This window comes from Cyrtonyx montezumae, unplaced genomic scaffold (genome assembly GCF_038088225.1).
Source record: "Cyrtonyx montezumae isolate F1298 unplaced genomic scaffold, pur_monq_1.0 scaffold_12, whole genome shotgun sequence".
Taxonomy (NCBI): Eukaryota; Metazoa; Chordata; class Aves; order Galliformes; family Odontophoridae; genus Cyrtonyx; species Cyrtonyx montezumae.
In genome coordinates, this window is record NW_027071848.1 from 18,815,021 (window position 1) to 18,833,800 (window position 18,780).

Consider the following 18,780-nt stretch of genomic DNA (forward strand, 5'->3'; position numbering starts at 1 on the left):
AATCCACCTTCAATCCTAATCTGAAGAAAAAAAAAAGTAAATCGGGCAGTGCTTAATGTACTTTAGCATTGTAACAACAGATATTTGGACAAACCTAATAGAAGAATTCAAGCACATTTACAGGTGTGATTCATTACCTTTTCCTTCATGCAATTTTTTTAATATTTTTAATTAAGATGTTCTGTCACAACTGATGGAGGACAGCTCCCAGACAGCTGCTGCTGGCATAGGTCGTGGTGTTCTCTTCCATCAGCCCAGGAGACATTTCTGGAAGCATTTCAGAAGAGTCTTCATTCTCGTGGTGACTTTCATTTAGATCTTCAAGAGTAATAATATCATCTAAAAATAATAAATTATGAACTGCAGCTAAAAATACTCGAAGTTCTTTTATATAATTTTAATCATGTCAAAACAGACTGTTTCTAAAGCAGAGTTTTATTTCATAAGAATGCTCATAATTTTTCCTCCTAAATGGCCTCACAAAGAAGCTAATTAGTTCAGGTTTAAATAGTATAGATACACATTTGTCAGAGACAACATGTATATACATAATTTTACATATACATACCTACCTAAATCCTGCTTTTCTACTTCCTCTCAGCTCTCCAACTAAGTACCTTCATTTTCTGTCTGTTTCTGCCCCTCCATAAGCAAACTCCTCTCCTATTTCAGGCAACAAATCCCATCAGCTTCCAGCAAGCAACTCTAGTATTTTAATCTTGTTGTGCAGTTTATACTAAATGACACTAAACAGATAGAGAAATAATGGAACAAATCAACCAGTCACCAGATTCCACAGCTGCACACTCTGCAGGAACTGATGTGTACAGAAGTCCTGAGCAGCTCACAGACCTCAGTGCCTCCTGATTATAGAATCATAGGGGTTGGAAGGGACCTCAAGAGATCATCGAGTCCAACCCCCCTGCCAAAGCAGGTTCCCTACACCAGGTAATGATGCTTGAGAGCCCAACCTATTGTTGGGCTGACTGTAAAGCTGAAGGTGCTCAGCTTTTCACAGAGAAACAAAATCTAAATAAAGACTTTTACATCTTAAATTTCCTTCTGATGTGGATAAAGTCGAATTAAATATTTGATTAGTGCTATACGGGAAACTAAAATGCAGAGAATCTCAGTATGTTCACCAGAAGTGATGACTCAGAGGCAGCAGCTCTGCAATACTACCTGCACAACCAATGGAGGCACACGTTTGTCAGGGGGCTTGGAACTAGGTGATCTTAAAGGCCCCTTCCAACCAAAACCATTCTATGATATCCTACTACTTTTGCACAAGGAGAAGTGTTACTACTCTTTTGTGCTGAAAATCTTTGTTATACTTCACTTCAGTATTAACTATATTCTCTACTAATATTTTATGCCAGTTTTGTATCACAAAATACACTCACCAGCCAAGGCACTTCCACTCTGCAATTCATTTGCTTTCTGCTTCTCCTGAAATACATAACAGTCCAGAGAAAAAGAGAGAGTATGTGACAAAGAGTTTTTGTTATTCTGGGACAGAACAAGGTCTGTGTTCTATTTTAGAGTTACTATGTCATTGTACCTATAGGATTTTCCTCATTTCCACTACCAGACAGTACACTGCTCCTCAAGTAAAATCAAACCTTTACAAAGCAACAGTGGGAAGTAGCACAAAAGTAATTTGTAAGTCACAATTTCTAATTAGACAAGGAAAGTGAAACTGCTCCCAGCTGCTCTGTGACCTCTCTGCTCTCACAGGAGTAGCCACCAAGTAGCTACTGTTCGCAGAGGGTGGCACTTGCTTAGATGATGGGAGAAAACCAAGAGGAGGAAGAAACTAGATACAGTACATTGTATTTAGGGGACATAGGCCAGGTCAGAAGGATCAAGGAAATTTTATGAGAGGGTTTTTTTTGTTTGTTTGTTTTTTAAATCTCCCACAGCTACTTTGTATATATTTCTGAAGCTGAACTTTCACACTCTGGTCCTATCATGGCATTGAGGTGGTTCTGGAAATATCCAGAAGCACACATAAAGCATCCATCTCCTCATTCTGTATATTAAAAAAACAAGGAGGCTTTATTAGCAGAGTAACACCTTGCTTCATGAACTGAATGATTTCTCTTTACACCTGGAATATTGGAAAGCCTTCTAAAATCCCCTAAAATTCGTACCTCCACAGAGGTCTTCCACAGTAAATAGATCATCTTTGAAACTTTCCAGTCAAGAGGAACTACATAATCATCTGGCAACAAGGATTCTGCAGAAGAAAATATTTTTGCAGTTCAGTGTTCATATCTCTTCATGGCTGAAGTATATCACTGCATTATAATTTTTGCACATTCCTACACGAGCCAGCAGCAAAGCCAAAATGGACATTTTACAGAATCAAAGGCCAGTGCTCAGGAGAGAAAGGAAAGAGATTTGGTTTTGTTTTCTTTTTTTTAGACGAAGACTTTCATTTTCCCTCTTCCCAGAACCACGGCACAAACAAGAACAGAAAGCTCTCAGCCCACAAATTCAACACAATTCAGTTCAAACGCCACATTTTAAATGCTTAATTATAGGAAGCTCTGCAGCATTATTCAACAACAAATTACTCTCTAAAATGTTTTAACTGCAGCAACTCTTCACTCTTTAAGGAGCTGAAAAGAGATTCTTCATAGGAAGGCGGGCTAAAATATATTCAGTGCTTACAAGAGAAGCACCCAAGCAAGTAAGCCAACTTAATCTTTCATTTATAAATAAACCAGGACATTTACTTACCAAAATAATTTAAACAGAACTTGTTGGCAATTGCCACTCAAACCATCTACTGCCTGATGGAGGGGCTGGCAACCCTGCCCACAGTATTCCGTGATTCTGTGCGTACATCAATAAATGACAGCCTCTCAATCAATCCACAGCACAGCATTCACAATTTTGAGGAGAAAAACAAACAAACACAGAATCACAAGCTGGCAGGAGCTCAGAGATATCAGGGGGGCTTTATATTTCTTGCAGGTTGTTTCCGAAGGAAAGAATGGCATTTGCTGCACCCAGCAATCGAGTGCTTCGGAATGCTTGTTCTGTTTGCCTTCCCCCTGCTGGGTCACTTCTTTCAAGTCCCAGCCAACTCCAGTCCCTCCTAGCTGGTGACAGTCAAGGCCACAGACATCAGTGCTTGCCAAGTTCAGAGTGTAATAATGTTAGAATAGTTGAGGACAACCCCAGTTGTTCATGGCTCTGCTCAGCCCTGTACACAAATGATTTGGTGGCAACCTGAGATCAGGCAGCGCCGCAAGGTTCTTCGGGCACACGCTGAGGCCAGCAGTGCTGCCAGGGGACTGCCATCACTGCCCTGGCAGGTAGCAGTGCTATCAACTTGTATGATAAAGAATCTGCAAGCCTGTTTTGGCATAGAGACCGCACATAAGCTGCTCTTCAGTTGACTTTACACTTTTACGTGAGGATACATGGTTAAATTTAAATTCCAGTGAAACAAACAGGTGTACAGGCTCAACAACTGGTCTGCATTTTAAAACCTATTAGTTTGCCAAATCAAACTTCCTTTTTAAAATTTATTTTTATTTTTATTTTTTTCACAGGCTAAATTTGGGCCAAGGAAGTTGCAGACCTTTTGTAGAGTAAATAACTCCTAATGACGATACTCCACCAGGGAATAGTATAGAAGATGGTATATTTTAAGTAGTTCTATACAAACGGTTATACAGGTAATACAAAAGAGAAGATGGCTCACCTTTAAGATGACAAGGCTCGCAGAGGACTCCACATGGGAGGGATCTCCAAGAAGAGATCCTTCCCTGGTGGTGGTCAGCCCTTAAATGGGGTTTGAGAGAGGAGGAACTAGGCTCCACCCCTTCCACCCACACAGGTATATCACCTTCACCTGTGCTCCCATGGCTGACTTGGTGCTCACCTCAGGTGACCAATCAGTGGTTCAGGCCGTGATTCAGCAGTTCCCATACACTCCACCCCTTCACGACATGAACCACTGATCAAGTAACCATAAGGTGAGTTCCCCTTGATACAGAGACCCAATACATCGCGATGCTTACATAATTGCCCGTCGCAACGCATGCTGATGTAATCTGATATGAGTGATGATCGGCGCATCCGTCGAACTCTTCTTTGGGCCAGTGCTCGGTGGTATCTACTGGAAGCATGTAATCATACAGTGCAGGTCCATCTTACGTGTCATCAGTCCCGGTTAGACCATCACCAGATGCTTCACATGGTCTTATAACAACTCTGGAACACTGCAGTATTGTTTTGATTCCTTCTGGTGATTCATAGACTTATGGGGAGTAATACAAGTGTTTTAGAGGTACCAAGAGGGGAAGATCCGCTTTCCAGGGCAAGATACAGGCCGTATTCCTGTCTTGGGTTAACACTTCAGCTTGTACAGGGGCACGCCCTGGTCGCCTGTACCAAACCCTTTGACCCGATGTCTGTGGCTGTACGACTATATCAGGCACCAAAGGGGGTGTCCTGATCTGCCACAGAGACATGATAGGGGTCCCCTTAGCAATGAAGACTGGAGTGTTAACCATTATTTCAGTAGGCCATGTACCTATAACCGGAGGAGCTACCGAACCCCCCACCTCCAATAATCTCCCCCAAGGTGCAAGTAGGCCGCACCATCGTGGTCCTACCTGCACCTTCCAGGGCCATTTTATTCTATTGGTACCTGGTTCTAGGTCCTCAGGGGCAGGGAGCAGAAGGTTGTTCTCATTGCCAATCTGAGGTTTCACTTCATTATCGGTGCCCGTAATTTGGATCCTAAGTGGGGAGGCCCATATTGTTTGTAACATTTTCAAGGCACTGGGTCTGCCATCTCTAGGTCTTTCATTCAGGTCCCGCAGGGTCTCATGGAGTCTCTTTGTCCACCCCTGCAGGGACTGAGAGTCTGTCTTCAGGGCAGCCTTGAGAATACCATTGTAACGTTCGATAAGGCCTGCCCCCGTTGGATTATATGGCAGGTGGAATCGCCACTCAATATTATTTTCTTCTGCCCAGCGTTGTATCACTGCACCCGTGAAATGACTTCCTTGGTCGCTCTCGATGACTTGCGGTGTCCCGTAGGCAGCCATCAACCTTGTGAGTGCCTTTATAGTGTATGCCTGGTTGGCTTTTGGTACTGGATAGGCCTGCATTAGCCCACTCGCGGTGTCGACACAGGTTAGGGCATATCTCGCCCCCTCAGACCGAGGGAGAGGCCCAATATAATCAACCTGCCACCTCTGTAGAGGATTGTGTCCTCTAGCAAGATGGGCTGTAGTTTCAGGCAACGACCTCGGTCTTATCTTAGAGCAGGCGTCACAGTCTCGGCATGCTTGAGCGATGTCCGATAGTTGTACGGGCAGTCCCCACGCTTTAGCGGCTGCCCACATGGTCTTCTGCCCAGCATGCCGCAGCTTTTGATGTAGCCAGTAAGCAATATTCTCAGATGGAGAGTTCTCAACCCATCTAACTCGGGCCAGTGTGTCGGCTTCATCATTTCCTGGTGACTGTAGGGGTTGATGACCAGAAACATGGTAGACACACACAGTTCTGTGTTTGACTGTATTCCATATGTCTAACCACATATCTTTGCCCCAGATCGGTCGGGAGTGGATAGTCCAATCCTGGGTGGCCCACTGTGCGATCCAAAGAGTGAGCCCCCGATACACAGCCCAACTATCTGTGCAAATATTCAGGATACCATCACCAGGTTCTTTGGTTATAACCATCCACACCGCCCGCAGCTCTGCCCACTGGCTGCTTTGACCATCCCCCTCTTCGAACCAGATTGTGTCTGTGGCAGGATGGTACGCTACTGCTCTCCACTTACTTGGGTTGCCCTTGCTGGACCCATCCGTGTACCAGGCATCTTCAGGAATAGGATATTTTCCTTCCTGGACGGGACTCTTCTGTGGTGGAGCAACCGAAGTTTGTTTTGGTGCATCACTATGATACGTTACTGGGCCAAGAATCTTCTGAAGCTCTTCTTTCAACGGTGAGGAAGATAGACTACTCCTCTGACTGAGATAGGCAACCCATCGTGCCACCGTCTGCGCCTGGGCCACCCCCGTCTTAGGAAGGTGGGTCAGATCTCTTACCCACCCCTGGATTGGCAATGTAGTCTTGACTATAACTTCGGCCGTTTGGGTTATTGGCTCTACCGCTTGTAATGCAGAATAGGCAGCCAATAACTGTTTTTCAATCATACTATATCTTTCCTCTGCTCCATGCCACACCTGAGACCAAAATCCAATGGGGGTCCGAACAGAACTCTGACGTTGCCACAGGCCCCAGCCAAAGCCATCTTGAGTTACGTGAACATCTAGCTCAGCTGGAAGGGTAGGATCAAATATACCCAGTGCCTGGGCTTGTTTAACTGCCTGTTTCGCCTGTTGAAAAGCATCCTGTTCTGTTCTCCCCCAGTCCCATAATTGGCCCTTTTTGGTAAGTCTATATAAAGGTCTCAGCAGCTGCGCCAAATGAGGTATAAAGGAACGCCAATATCCCAATATACCCAGGAATTCCTGCAGCTGCTTTGGTGTTGTAGGGACTGGAAATGCCTGAACCTTATCTATGACGGCATCAGGTAATACTTTGGTCTTTCCTGACCAGACTACCCCTAGAAATTTTACGGACAGTCCTGGACCTTGCACTTTTTGAGGATTGATAGCCCATCCTCTTTCACTTAGGTAGGCAGTTAATGAATCTGCTGCCTCCCCTACTGCTTCCAGTGAGTCGGATGTTAACAGGAGGTCATCAATATAGTGGTATAGGTTCACACTGTTTGGTTTCCTCCAATCAGCCAGGTCACGTGCCACCAAATTATGACAGTATGTTGGTGAGTGCACGTACCCCTGTGGCAAGACCTGAAAGGTCCACTGCCTGCCTCCCCACGTAAATGCAAATTGATCTTGTGATTCTTTAGCAATAGGTATGCTAAAAAACGCATTCGCTAAATCCAGGACACAATGGTAGGTTTTAATTTCCCTACTAAGAGTGTCCATTAAGGAGGCAATATTGGGTACGGCCGCATGGATGGGCGGCGTGACCTTATTCAGTTCCCTATAATCCACCGTCATTCTCCATGTTCCATCCAACTTCCGTACTGGCCATATGGGGGAATTATATGGGCTGTGTGCAGGCCTTATAATACCTACTTTCTCTAATTCCTGCACTGTTTTTGATATTTCTTCTTGTCCACCCGGGAGTCTGTACTGTCTTACATTAGTAATCCGGCGTGGTTTTGGCAAACAAATGGGCTCATGTTTCGCATGGCCCCTCAATATTGTCCGTATTGCCCGGATACTAATGTACCTCTGCCGTAGTCTGAACTCTCCCACAGTTGTCTGGAGAGCCAGACCCCATAGAATGTCTATGCCCAAGATATATTCTGGAATTGGGGCAATCGACACCTTATACTCCCGGGGCGGGAGACGCCCAACCCCCAGTTTCAACCACGTCTGGGTGACTGGAATAGTCTGTCCCCCAAACCCACCAATCATCACTCTATTACCCTTAAATTTCGTTGGGTCTCCATATATAATTGATGTTTCTGCGCCAGTATCCACTAGAGCCATCACCTTCTGTACATTTGTCCTGGACCAGAATATTGTTAGTTCTACATAGGGCCTCCGGTCACAGCTAGAGGCCCTATGGGGACCAGAATTTTCCGTTAATCCATGAATTTTGCCAGATCTAAATCTTTTGCCACAGGTGGCTCAGGCACTGTAGCCTGTGACACCTGTGGATATTTTTTCCTTCTGTTCGGTATTATAAAGTCAGCCAAATTCCAGGTTGTTGTTGGTGTTTTTTCTATAATTCGTACTCCCGATTTTCTGGGAGCACTCTGAAATTTCTGATCATTTCTAAGCTGTTTCCACAGCTGTAACAAAACATGGTTGGGTTGCCCATCAATTTTGGTAAATGCAACCCCAGCCCGTATGAGATCATTAAACATAGTCCTCCGGGATACCCGTACGGGGCCTGATCGGGGCATCCGTGGAGCAGGCTTTTTAGTTCTAATAGGGAAGGCCTCAGCATCTTCCACTATACGAACATTACGCCTGGTTCTTACGCGCTCCGTCTCCCCTAAGTCTGCTACTAACTGGGCTGCCTGCTGTACGATGGCTTCTGATGCCACCAATGGATTTAATATGGAAACCAACATCCCATATAGGTGGGAGGGGGCCTGCTGTAGTATTAGATCTCTCATGCCCGCTGTAAATTTTTCCGTATCGGGGCTTTCAAAAGTGTCCGCATACAGAGCCTCCCTCATACCCAGTTCTCTGATATAGGTCTGGAGGTCCTCCATAGAGGACCACAAACCAGTATTAAGAGGGATATCGGTTTTATTGGGCCATGTTAAGCGGCATGCAGCCATCAACCAATCTATAATAGAATGGTTTTCCTCATTATAATGGACAGCTGCATATAATCTTTGTCTTAATGCCGGGTTTATCGTTATAGATGCTAATTTTGACATTTCTGTTCCATTTACTAAAACACTTTCAGCTCCTGCATCCCATAACCTTAGGAGCCATGATGGTATGCTTTCTCTTGGTTTCTGATGGAACCGTTGTACTAGGTCCATCAACTCATTAGCTGTATATGGACGAGCGGTCACATGGAGGCAGGTTTCTGCAGGGGGCCATTGGTCAGGAGGCACCCCTGCTGGTCTATCCTGTACCTTCTTTGTTTTTTGAGTTATAATAGGCCGAATCTCGAATGGGTCCATCATAGATGGAGTTTCGAGATCTGCCTTAGAGATCTTTTCCCCTGTCATATCAGAGGATTCTTCCTCTGATTTTGGGGTGTCTTCTACCAATATATTCCTTATTTGTCTTGTGGGGACATTTAGGCCAGGCTTTTTGGTTGTTAACGTACCCAGCTGTTGTTCCAGTTTCTCAATACGGTCTCGTAATAACTGATTTTCAGTCTCCATATTAACATTTGCGACATCTAACTTGAGTATGGCCATTACTAATGGCCAGGCTACTGCAGAGGCAGCTAACCGCCGCTCCTTGGTAACAAGTATGTCTTTATCTAATCCTACAAAGTAGTCAGTCAAATAAGATGGAGAAGGAGCGGCAGTCCCTGGAACCCGCATGGGTCCCCATTTCTCAATAACGGATGCCAATCCATAGTAGGGTGACCCCATGAATCCTGGAATTAGACCAGGGATTGTCTGTTCTAGGGGGGTAACGTTCTCCCCCTTGGCCCATTTAAATATACTCCAAATAAACGACATTATGGATTTAGTTAGAGCTGCCTGGCTCGCCAAATGTAGAGTAAATAACTCCTAATGACGATACTCCACCAGGGAATAGTATAGAAGATGGTATATTTTAAGTAGTTCTATACAAACGGTTATACAGGTAATACAAAAGAGAAGATGGCTCACCTTTAAGATGACAAGGCTCGCAGAGGACTCCACATGGGAGGGATCTCCAAGAAGAGATCCTTCCCTGGTGGTGGTCAGCCCTTAAATGGGGTTTGAGAGAGGAGGAACTAGGCTCCACCCCTTCCACCCACACAGGTATATCACCTTCACCTGTGCTCCCATGGCTGACTTGGTGCTCACCTCAGGTGACCAATCAGTGGTTCAGGCCGTGATTCAGCAGTTCCCATACACCTTTACACACAGGGAACATGGGTGGCTCTTTCCATCACAGTACACTGCAGTGATTTCCAGACATGCCTGTTGCTTCTGACTGCAGCTCTGCGTGGCCAGCTGGCAGTCGTTTGGAAATCACAGTTGCCTCACACAGCTCCCCCGAGCTTTGATGGTGCTTCTAAGTAAGATAAACCACTAAACTGAAAGTAAAAACACAGGGATGACTGGAGCTCCAGAAAGGAAGTTTGCCACTATGACACTTAATCACATGTGATTAAAAAGAAAGGACTGAAAATCTGAAAATGCATCCTGTAAGTTTGATGTCAAAGTGGATCTTAAAGTAGATCCTGGAGAAGTTTTTCCAATTGTAACTAACCCACATTAGGGTTTATTCCTTTTTCTTTGTTTCTCATAAATAATGAAAAAAAGAGTGCTACCATAATCTACCAGATAAAATAAGAACAAATAATTCCAACATGCAAGCTTTATATGAAAGCACATCTTCTATACCCTCTTTTCCATATAGTTTTGTAATCAACAATTTAAAGTCTTTTTCAGAATGGTGTGTTCTCAGCAAGAGCTTTGTGCTTTCGATTTAAAGCTGCAAAGTCACCATCACTACAGAGAATGTGCAGGTGAGGCCAAACCCAGTGGCCTCCTGGAGAGAAAGTGAAGAAGGTTTTAGTTTAAATTAAAAAAAAAAATCACTAAAGCAGCAATTGCTTTCAATAGGGTTACTATTTCATTAACTGTTACCTGCAATCAAAATGAATATTTAATCACAAACACACATATATATTTACACAGCAGCAGTAAGAAGAGCATTACCCAGCGGAAGACCTGGAGAACCAAAGAGCTGCACGAGTTGAAAAGCAAATCCTATGGATAAGGGAAGTCCTAGGAAGGTGGCTTTCGTATTCACGTCTTGTTTAAATTCAGGTGGAGAGGCCTCTGATGGCTCAGGGCCATCTGCTTTGTGCACATTTGCAGCACAGCTTTCCACGATGCTCGGACCTTCTGAATATTCAGAAACAGCTTTAACAGAAGACAAAATATCTGGTTGGCTGCTTATAACATCTGAGGAGGTTTGTTTACCCTCACCCTCTTGGTTATCAACTGCTTGTTGTTGCTTTGGAGTGTGAGCTCGCTCCTCCTTTGTCCTGGAAATGACACAAACACTACAAGTATTCTTTGGCATTGGAGAGGACTGTCCCAAGTGGAAATATGAAATATCTCGTAAAGGGGAATCCACATCAGGGGTGGGCAAGGAATAGGGGGCTTCAGGACCACTGTACGGTGCAGCATACTCCTGAAACACAAGGTTCTGTTCTCGTCCCAGTCCATGGTCCTGCCATAGGAAGCCCTTTTGCTCCACATCTAACACGCTTCCTGAGGGACCATCACCTTTTAGCAGGACTTCCTCCTCTCTCTCTATACCACCAGCAATCTCTCTGGGCAGATTAAACTTGGGTGCCAAGTTGACTATTCTTCTGTACCTTTTTCTCTTTGGTGCAACTGGTGCAGCATCACTTCTTGAAGCATTTACCTCCGTTGAACACTGCGTGGAGGTGCTCCTGGGTTCCACAAGTAAACCTACATGCACTTCACCAGGTGGAGATGCCAACAGACCATTGCTCTGTACACTACCTGCCTCCTCAGTCACCATGTCCTGGTGATCTTCCTTTACCAATACCTCACAGGACTGGGGGCAGTTCAGCTCTGTCAAAATGCTGGTATTCATTTGTTTGGGCTTCCTCACTTTTTTCTGCCTTTGTTCACCTACAAAATTATCCTCAGACCAAGAAGGAGAAACTCGTGTATCAAAACCCTGCTGCACCTCTTCAGTAGACAAATTAATTGAAAAAAAAGCCCAGGCATTAGAGCAGTTCTCTTCTGGTTTCATTGCACGTTTATTGTCTGTGTTCCTATCAGGCACGTTGTAACATACTTCTGAACTGTGACAGAGTGAGACTTTTCCTTCACCATTTAAATGTAACTGTTCAGCTTCCACATCAGGTTCACACATACTTCTAAGTTTGCTTTCCGTGCTGGACAGCAGACCGTTACCTTCGCAGTTGTATTCTGCTTCCTGGATACAACTTGCATCATTCTTTATTTTCAGGGAACTGCAAAGCTCTTCCTTATGCCTTTGATTCACTTCCTCATCATCGGACATGTTTTTGGTTGTGCTTCCAGTGCAAAGGGGTTTCTCATCTATTGGAAGTGAGCTCTCACTTTCTACAGGCAACTCACGTGTCAGCATCCCGTTGGACACAGCTGAGATCTCTGTGGCAAGAGAGCTCGCAGCTTCCGCCCCACTGTCCTTACCACCACTCGGCCGCTCCTCACAACCTCCCACCAGATCCTCAGGACCTTCCACAGCCACACACACAGGCTTTTTGTTTTCCTCTTCGGAGTCATCCTCCTCACTTCCAGATGTTTCCTGGCTGTCTGGAACAAGATGAGCCGCTCCACTCGAACTTTCCTTTGTGATTTCAGTGATTTTCATTTTTTTGTTTCTCTTCCGCTTTTTTCTCTGCTTTACTCTTGTCAAGGGGTGCCCGTGGTTCTTCTTTAAAATTCTCTCCCTATGTGAAAAGTAATAATAAAAAAAGTTTAAAACCCTACATACATATAAATATATTAGCATAACGTATTTGTGGCGTTCCATTTGAGGGGCAGGTATTTACCATTAATGACAGTCAAACACTGACCATACACTTTTTAACTTCTACTGATCAAACATCAGTGTAGATCTTACAATTCACAACAGTCTTGAACATCTGACATATAGACAGATACAGCTGCAGTCTCATTAACTTAGCTTTACTAAAAGTAGCAAAAAGCACTGCAAGACCAAATAAAGTATTTCTGAGTGTCTTTCTAAATTATTGTTAATAATAGGTACTAAACACATTAATAATAGATACTAAATAAGTTAAGGAGCTTCTGCTATTCTGAAATTCCTGAAACATCACGCTGAGCAGAGGGGTACCAAGCAAGAAACTTTCATCTGTTAGGATTAAATAGATTACGTGGGGATTAGATTAAATTAAACTGTACGAACCAAAAGCCTGAATAATGCAAAGGCATGGTGACACAGCTCAACACTGTGATACTGCTCCATGTATTGTGAGTAGGCATGTATGTTTGGAGAAGAAAATATTTCACATTTTATTTGCAACAAAATAATACGCTACAGACAAATTATCACAGCTGTAGGCAGTGATTTAAAATGAATTTTGCCTGCCATGACTTCTCTGAAATTGTGCTGTTAGTTAACCCTGAAATGAACACAAGTAAGAAAAATCTTCTCGGCTTCAGTGCAGCCACAGCATTACTAAAGCAGAGCAGGATCCAAAAGCCCCAGTGCCTTCATAGTGATGCAATGAGCACCTTGGATCACAAAGGAAACCTTGGGGAAAGCACACACCTAGCTGCCATGAAGTGGCATCCAGATCTGGAAGCATCCTCCTAGGAAATCAGATTTCCTTCCGATGTTGGTATTTAAGTCTACGTGATGCTCCTCTGTGTAAAGAGACCTGACTTCCCCTTGCACAAGTTGGTGTATTTTCAATACAGGGCACTGTGCATTAAGTGCAGGTAGCTATACTGCAGGTACATAGTTAGCCAAGATGAATTCCACCTGGCATTCTGCTCACACTGCACTCCCTACTCTGAAACACTCCCTTTCACCCAAAAGAGACACAGAATGGCTGGAAAAAAGTAAAGAAGCTTTAGGACTCACTACTCACTTCCTTGGTCTATTGAATCACATTATAGAAAATGTAAATGCCTACAACAGCAATAAGAGAGGTATTTTGTTTGTTTGTCAGGTGTAACCCAGATTCGTGTGAGCTGTATACTTGTCACAAAATGCACCTGACACTAAGATTCCTCCTTTTGAAAGGAGCTTTAGAAGGTGTTTTTAGAAGAGGAACTTCCCTGAGGTTTGCAAAGTAATAATGCCCCTCACAAATGGGGTACAGCAGAACTTTCTATTTGTCCTTGCTTTGAATGGAGCGGGGAAATAAAATACCAGGTTCTCCACAGAACTGCTTTATCTCTGTGCTGTCATTACCAGCCCTGCAGAAATGACCAGCACATTGCCAGCGACAGCACCAGCACAGGAAGGCTAAAATCCAGCAGCAAAGGAACACACTCCTCCAGACTCACCACTGCAGCAGCTGTGCCTGCTTACCATTCATCTCTCCCAGATGTGGGCTTGCACCACACTGCCCATGGGTGGGAACCTCCCTAGCACAAACTAAAGCACATCCCTGCTGCCTAACTCCTTCTTTACCAGACCATCTTTTCAGGATAATCCTGACAGAAACGTTCTTGGGGTGGGCTGGCATGCTAAGAGGTACTGAAGAACTCAGCAAAGCGAAGGCTGAGGCTGGCACATTTATTTCCTGTCCTCAGCATTAACTCTGATTCAAAAAGCAAAAAATGTACTGGAGAGGATTCACTTCAGAATGCAAGAATAGCAGAAACACACCCATCAAATAATACAAGTGGATAACCCAGAGAATCCAGCAGCTGTTGCTGCACTGGAACTGTTGCATGTCATAATATTGATGCAAACAAATATTGGTTCAGGCTGATGATTTCGTTTGCCTGGAAATGCCTTTTAATAGTGAGAATCAGCAGTTCATAATGAACACAACCATGTCGTTTCTCTGCTTTGGAACAGAAATTTTAGAGCAGATCAGTGAAATCAGTTTTCTAAGGGTTTGGATTTCCTCCAGAAAGGACTAAAACAAGAAGGGCTGTGGAGGACTACTGAATGAAGAATAATTTATTTTATTATTCTTCACTTCTTCAGACAATTAGTCCCAACGAAACACTACCTCTGAGAAACACTGTAACACACTGTGATGCCATAGCTGAAATTACCCTGCGTGGGATGCATCCAGTATTACGTTATGTATATATTTTAATGTAATAAAGTGAATTCCCTACTAATTTTCTTAAATTTTAACCGATTTCCTCCTCTTTCAGCCCACCTATGTGCTTTTCAGAAGAGTTTTCCCCACACATAAAGCCACATGGCACACAGAGAAAGTTTGAGAACCAGCATGGAGACAGACTTTCTTCTAGATGAGGTGTTTGCCAGCAAGTGGTTTTAAAGCACAACAAATACACAAAGTGGGAAGAAAGAAGTTGCAGGTTCAGTTGTTATTTATATTCCATCATCGATCGTGCATTTTAAAAAGACACAGCTGTTTAGAAATAAAGACCTGAACAAGGTAATGGTATTTCTGTTGAAAGAGCATTTCACTTTTCTGCAATGATACTTCGAAATTCCTCGGCCTGCCACTTAGACAATATTAAAAGCTTTTTGCCATAACTCTGTTACATGTGACCTCAGGTTTTAACCCAGTGCTCAGAACAGCACCCGCAGCCTTCCCTTCCTGCTAAGTCCAGGTACCTGACCACGAATGCATTCTTCCTCATGGCCTCATGTGACTGCAGCAACAAGCAGAAATGGTGGCTGTAACTTTGGAATAACAACAACAAAAGCCATAACCTCAGCCTCTCGTTGCACATTTTGCCTTTCCTTCTTAAATGACTGCTGAAGATGCAGTTCCTCAAAACCAAATGGAACACGGGTATCAGGTGATTAAGCAACAGGGAAAAACCATGTGCAAAGTAAATTTGAGACTGACACCCTAAAAAAAATAACTGCTCAGCAACACAGGCCTTCCTGGAAGGTGAAATTCCATCAGATGCTGAGCATCCAACTTTATGTTGCTGTAGAAACAGATTTAGTCACCCTCTCTGACTTTGTCCTGATGTTGCTGATTCAAGTCACCAAAACAAGAAGAAAAATCTGTGTGTAGCTAAAAGAAAGCATGTGGTGGAAGCAAGGTAACTCCTTTCAGCAGCAGAAAGTTGGGACAGAAATTCACCATTTACAATTCATAAGAAGTGTTTCCACATTGCAGTGTCGCAAATTAATGCTCCCCATCCATAACCATTAGCAATCCTAACTGGGTTCAATCCAAAGTAACCTTGCACGTGGCAGGGGGCTGGAACTACATGATTTTTAAGGTCCCTTTCAACCTGAGCCATTCTATGGTTCTATTATTCTTCCTTTTCCAACAGCTGTGAGAAGCAAACACGCACCCTCATAAAATATGCTACTCTATCACAGTGCTCAAAGAGCTACTCCAGTCTTTACCACTCTGCAGGACTGCTGTTTAAATGGTTCCACGCACTACACAACCAGCCATCAGATTCCTGCCCTGCTGTAGTCCAGACACAGGAGACACTGATGCAAAGAGAGCACAGAGAACAGCATACAACAGGTCTGATCACAGCATGTCTTTAGAAGCTGTTCATTTAATCAAACACACGTGCAAGTTTACTACTTTGAAGTAAAACATGTAAAGAAATAAACAACTACCAACTGAAACCCATCAACAACTCCACCTGCCTTAGGTGCTAGTCACAGCAATTCAGTTTTCATATGATGTTCCATTCACTCCTCAAGAAGTTTCAGGTGGAGTGATCACACTGGTGTCTGTCCTGCCTGCTTGAACGCTGTGCCTGCCTGAAAGAGCTCTTCTCCTCTTCTGGGTGGAAGAAGAAGAACATGTTGAACAACATTAAGGAAATCCACCCTGACTACACTCATTGATACACTCCCATCCACGCATCCACATTGAGTGCATTTCTGCCCAGTATCAAATACCTGCTTCCTGAACAGGTGAAACAATTCAGAAGCCACCCTTAATATCATTCAGATGCCACAAACATCTCACCTGATACATCCCAAAATACTAACCAGAACATAAAACAAAAGAGAATGTTCACTCTCCTTATTAACGAAGGCTCAAAGAATCAATTTTCATTTAAGCTCCCCTGGGAGCATTTAGTATGGATGCAGATGCCAACGTTACCCAATAGAAATACAACACAAACCATGTTTTCAAGTCTGATATCATTTCTCACATTACAGTTCTATTACTTGGATAACATCTTAACCATGAAGACAACCTGTTTGAAACTAATCTAAGCTAGACAACAGATATGCTGTTCTGAAAAGCTGTTTGAAGACATATCCTAAGCACTGTCTGCAACAGCGGAGCACATCTCATTCATGACATCCTGAAGTTGGTAACCCCTTATGGTCTGCTGCTGTTTCAGGCATGCTGGGCAAAGCCCACCTGCATGGAAAAGGTGAATTTGCTGAGGCACTCATGAGAGCCTGAAATACTGTCTTACAATGTGTCCACAGTAAGGCAGGCTTTCCAGATCCTGATTTCTGAAAACTAACCTCATCACATACAAACTACTTGAAGTAAACAAAGAACACTATTTTTTTCTTAACTATAAAATAGAGAAACACGTATGGTGATGATGCACCACAACAGCACTTGAATACAAAGGTAACAACCACCAAATCCAGAATTTAGCCAAAAGCAAACACAACAAAAAGATGTCGAAGCCAAAACCAGATTTTTTGGCTGTTCTTTGTCAAGGATCACACCCAAACCAAATGTCTTATGTCAAACCTCATTTTACAACAAAAACCAAACTGATGAGAACCATGTGTAGGGGCATAAGGAAGTAACAGAGGTGCAATGAGAGCAGAATGGACTCCTTGGAGGTACAGAATAAGATCTTTTCTGCTAGAAACTTTCAGTGAAGAAAAACAGATTTTAGCTGTATTCAAAAGAGCTTCAGTCAACAGAACTGTTTTGGAATCATGCTCAGTTCAAGCAGAGAGGAATAAAGAAAGAGAGAATAAGGTGCACACAAGTTTATACTTCAGGGAAGAAAAGGGAAGGGGGACAGGGCTCCAGAATTGTGAAGAAAACTGTAGTAAATGAACATGGAGAGAAAAGTCATGCCATGTTAGTGACAGCATGACACAGTTTGGGAGGAAAAAAGAGAGGGGGAGGTAAGATGAAAGAGGAAAATAACAGTATGAGCTGAAATCCAGCCGCTGCCTTAGAGGTGATGGCAATGCTAAAATTCAATTAGGTACAACTACAGACTGTGATGCTATTAAGAACAGCTGCTGTAATCATTAGGCTTATTCCATGCATCTCATAAGTGGTACAAAACACTGGGAGCCATGCAGCATTCAATTAAGTGCATTCTCAGGAAGATAATCCATTTCTTTCTTTATTTAAACTAATTCCAGCATTTTGTCATCCTGGCACCCGATTTTCGCTTACTATTACTGTGTACTACTCTTTCTCCTTTGTAGTATTATCTAATTTCCATTTTAAACTCCTTTCAGCAAAAGAACCAGGGACACACGGGGGGTGCAACCCCTTAGAGATGTCTGCTTTTTGCAAAACAACGTGGTATCATTCCTAGAGTGATAGGAAGGAACAGAAGCAGGAAACTACATCCTCCAGTTCTGCAGCAGAGTAAATGCCAAGAGAAGTTTGTCTCTGGACAGAAACTAAAAACTACTTAGGCCTAAGTTAACATTAAGGTCGCTCCAAAAATAACGCCTCCTATTTATTTCTACACAACAGATACCAAGAGCATGATAACACTATTACATAGAGCAAATTCTCAGATACAAATCACTTTTTCAACATAACTACCACTATTAGCTCTTGGTTTTTTTTGCCAGCGATGAAAAAAACCCTGTACCCATAAAAACCTGCACACCAAGGCAGGTTGCACACTGTTGCTGTTGTCACTGCTGAAATGCATCACCCACCACCTCACTGCGCTCACACCCACTGTTGGGTCTCCACAAACATTCAGCAAGTGTCAATGGATGTCAGTGGGTGCCTCGTGGGGGAATTCAATGACACACCTTTCCTTCATCCGCACTTCTGCTGTCACATGCCATCTGTCACATGGCAATGACATGTAACGGAATATTGGTGGGAAGGTTCAAGCTCTACTGTCGTAGCATCAACATCTGCCTCTGACGTAGTGGGCCAGCATTACAAAACAGGAGGCATTACTTTTGGAGCAATCCTCATGTACCCTGCTGCAGCCCAAGCAGTTAGCTCAGCACCCACCTGAGAACAAGAAGAGAACCATGGATCAGCTGTCTTATACAAGGCTGCATCTGATACTCTGAAACAAGGCAGCAATGCAGCCAGCAGCGTAGAAGTATTCTGTGATAGATAGGAGCTAAATAGCTCTTTTGATACTCCGGGCACTGTTGTTACTCTATAAACTTAAGTACTTCATGCCAGAAA

The 18,780-nt window shown here is 43.5% G+C and overlaps 1 protein-coding gene across 6 annotated transcripts in view; it reads right to left on the bottom strand.

Moving 5' to 3' along the window:
* LOC136044739 (NEDD4-binding protein 2-like 2) overlaps positions 1–18,780 on the bottom strand; it is a 52,846-nt gene that overhangs the window by 3,364 nt on the left and 30,702 nt on the right. For 5 of the 6 annotated variants that reach the window (XM_065730210.1, XM_065730211.1, XM_065730208.1 and 2 more), the window contains 4 exons: positions 10,424–12,183; positions 2,154–2,239; positions 1,404–1,449; positions 138–339 (listed from right to left, as the gene is read on the bottom strand). In XM_065730210.1, coding sequence (XP_065586282.1) covers positions 185–339; positions 1,404–1,449; positions 2,154–2,239; positions 10,424–12,183 — 2,047 coding nt within the window. In that variant the 3' untranslated portion in view covers positions 138–184. Of the gene's footprint in view, positions 1–137; positions 340–1,403; positions 1,450–2,153; positions 2,240–10,423; positions 12,184–18,780 lie in introns of those variants that run through there. The other variant, XM_065730212.1, reaches the window with a different exon arrangement.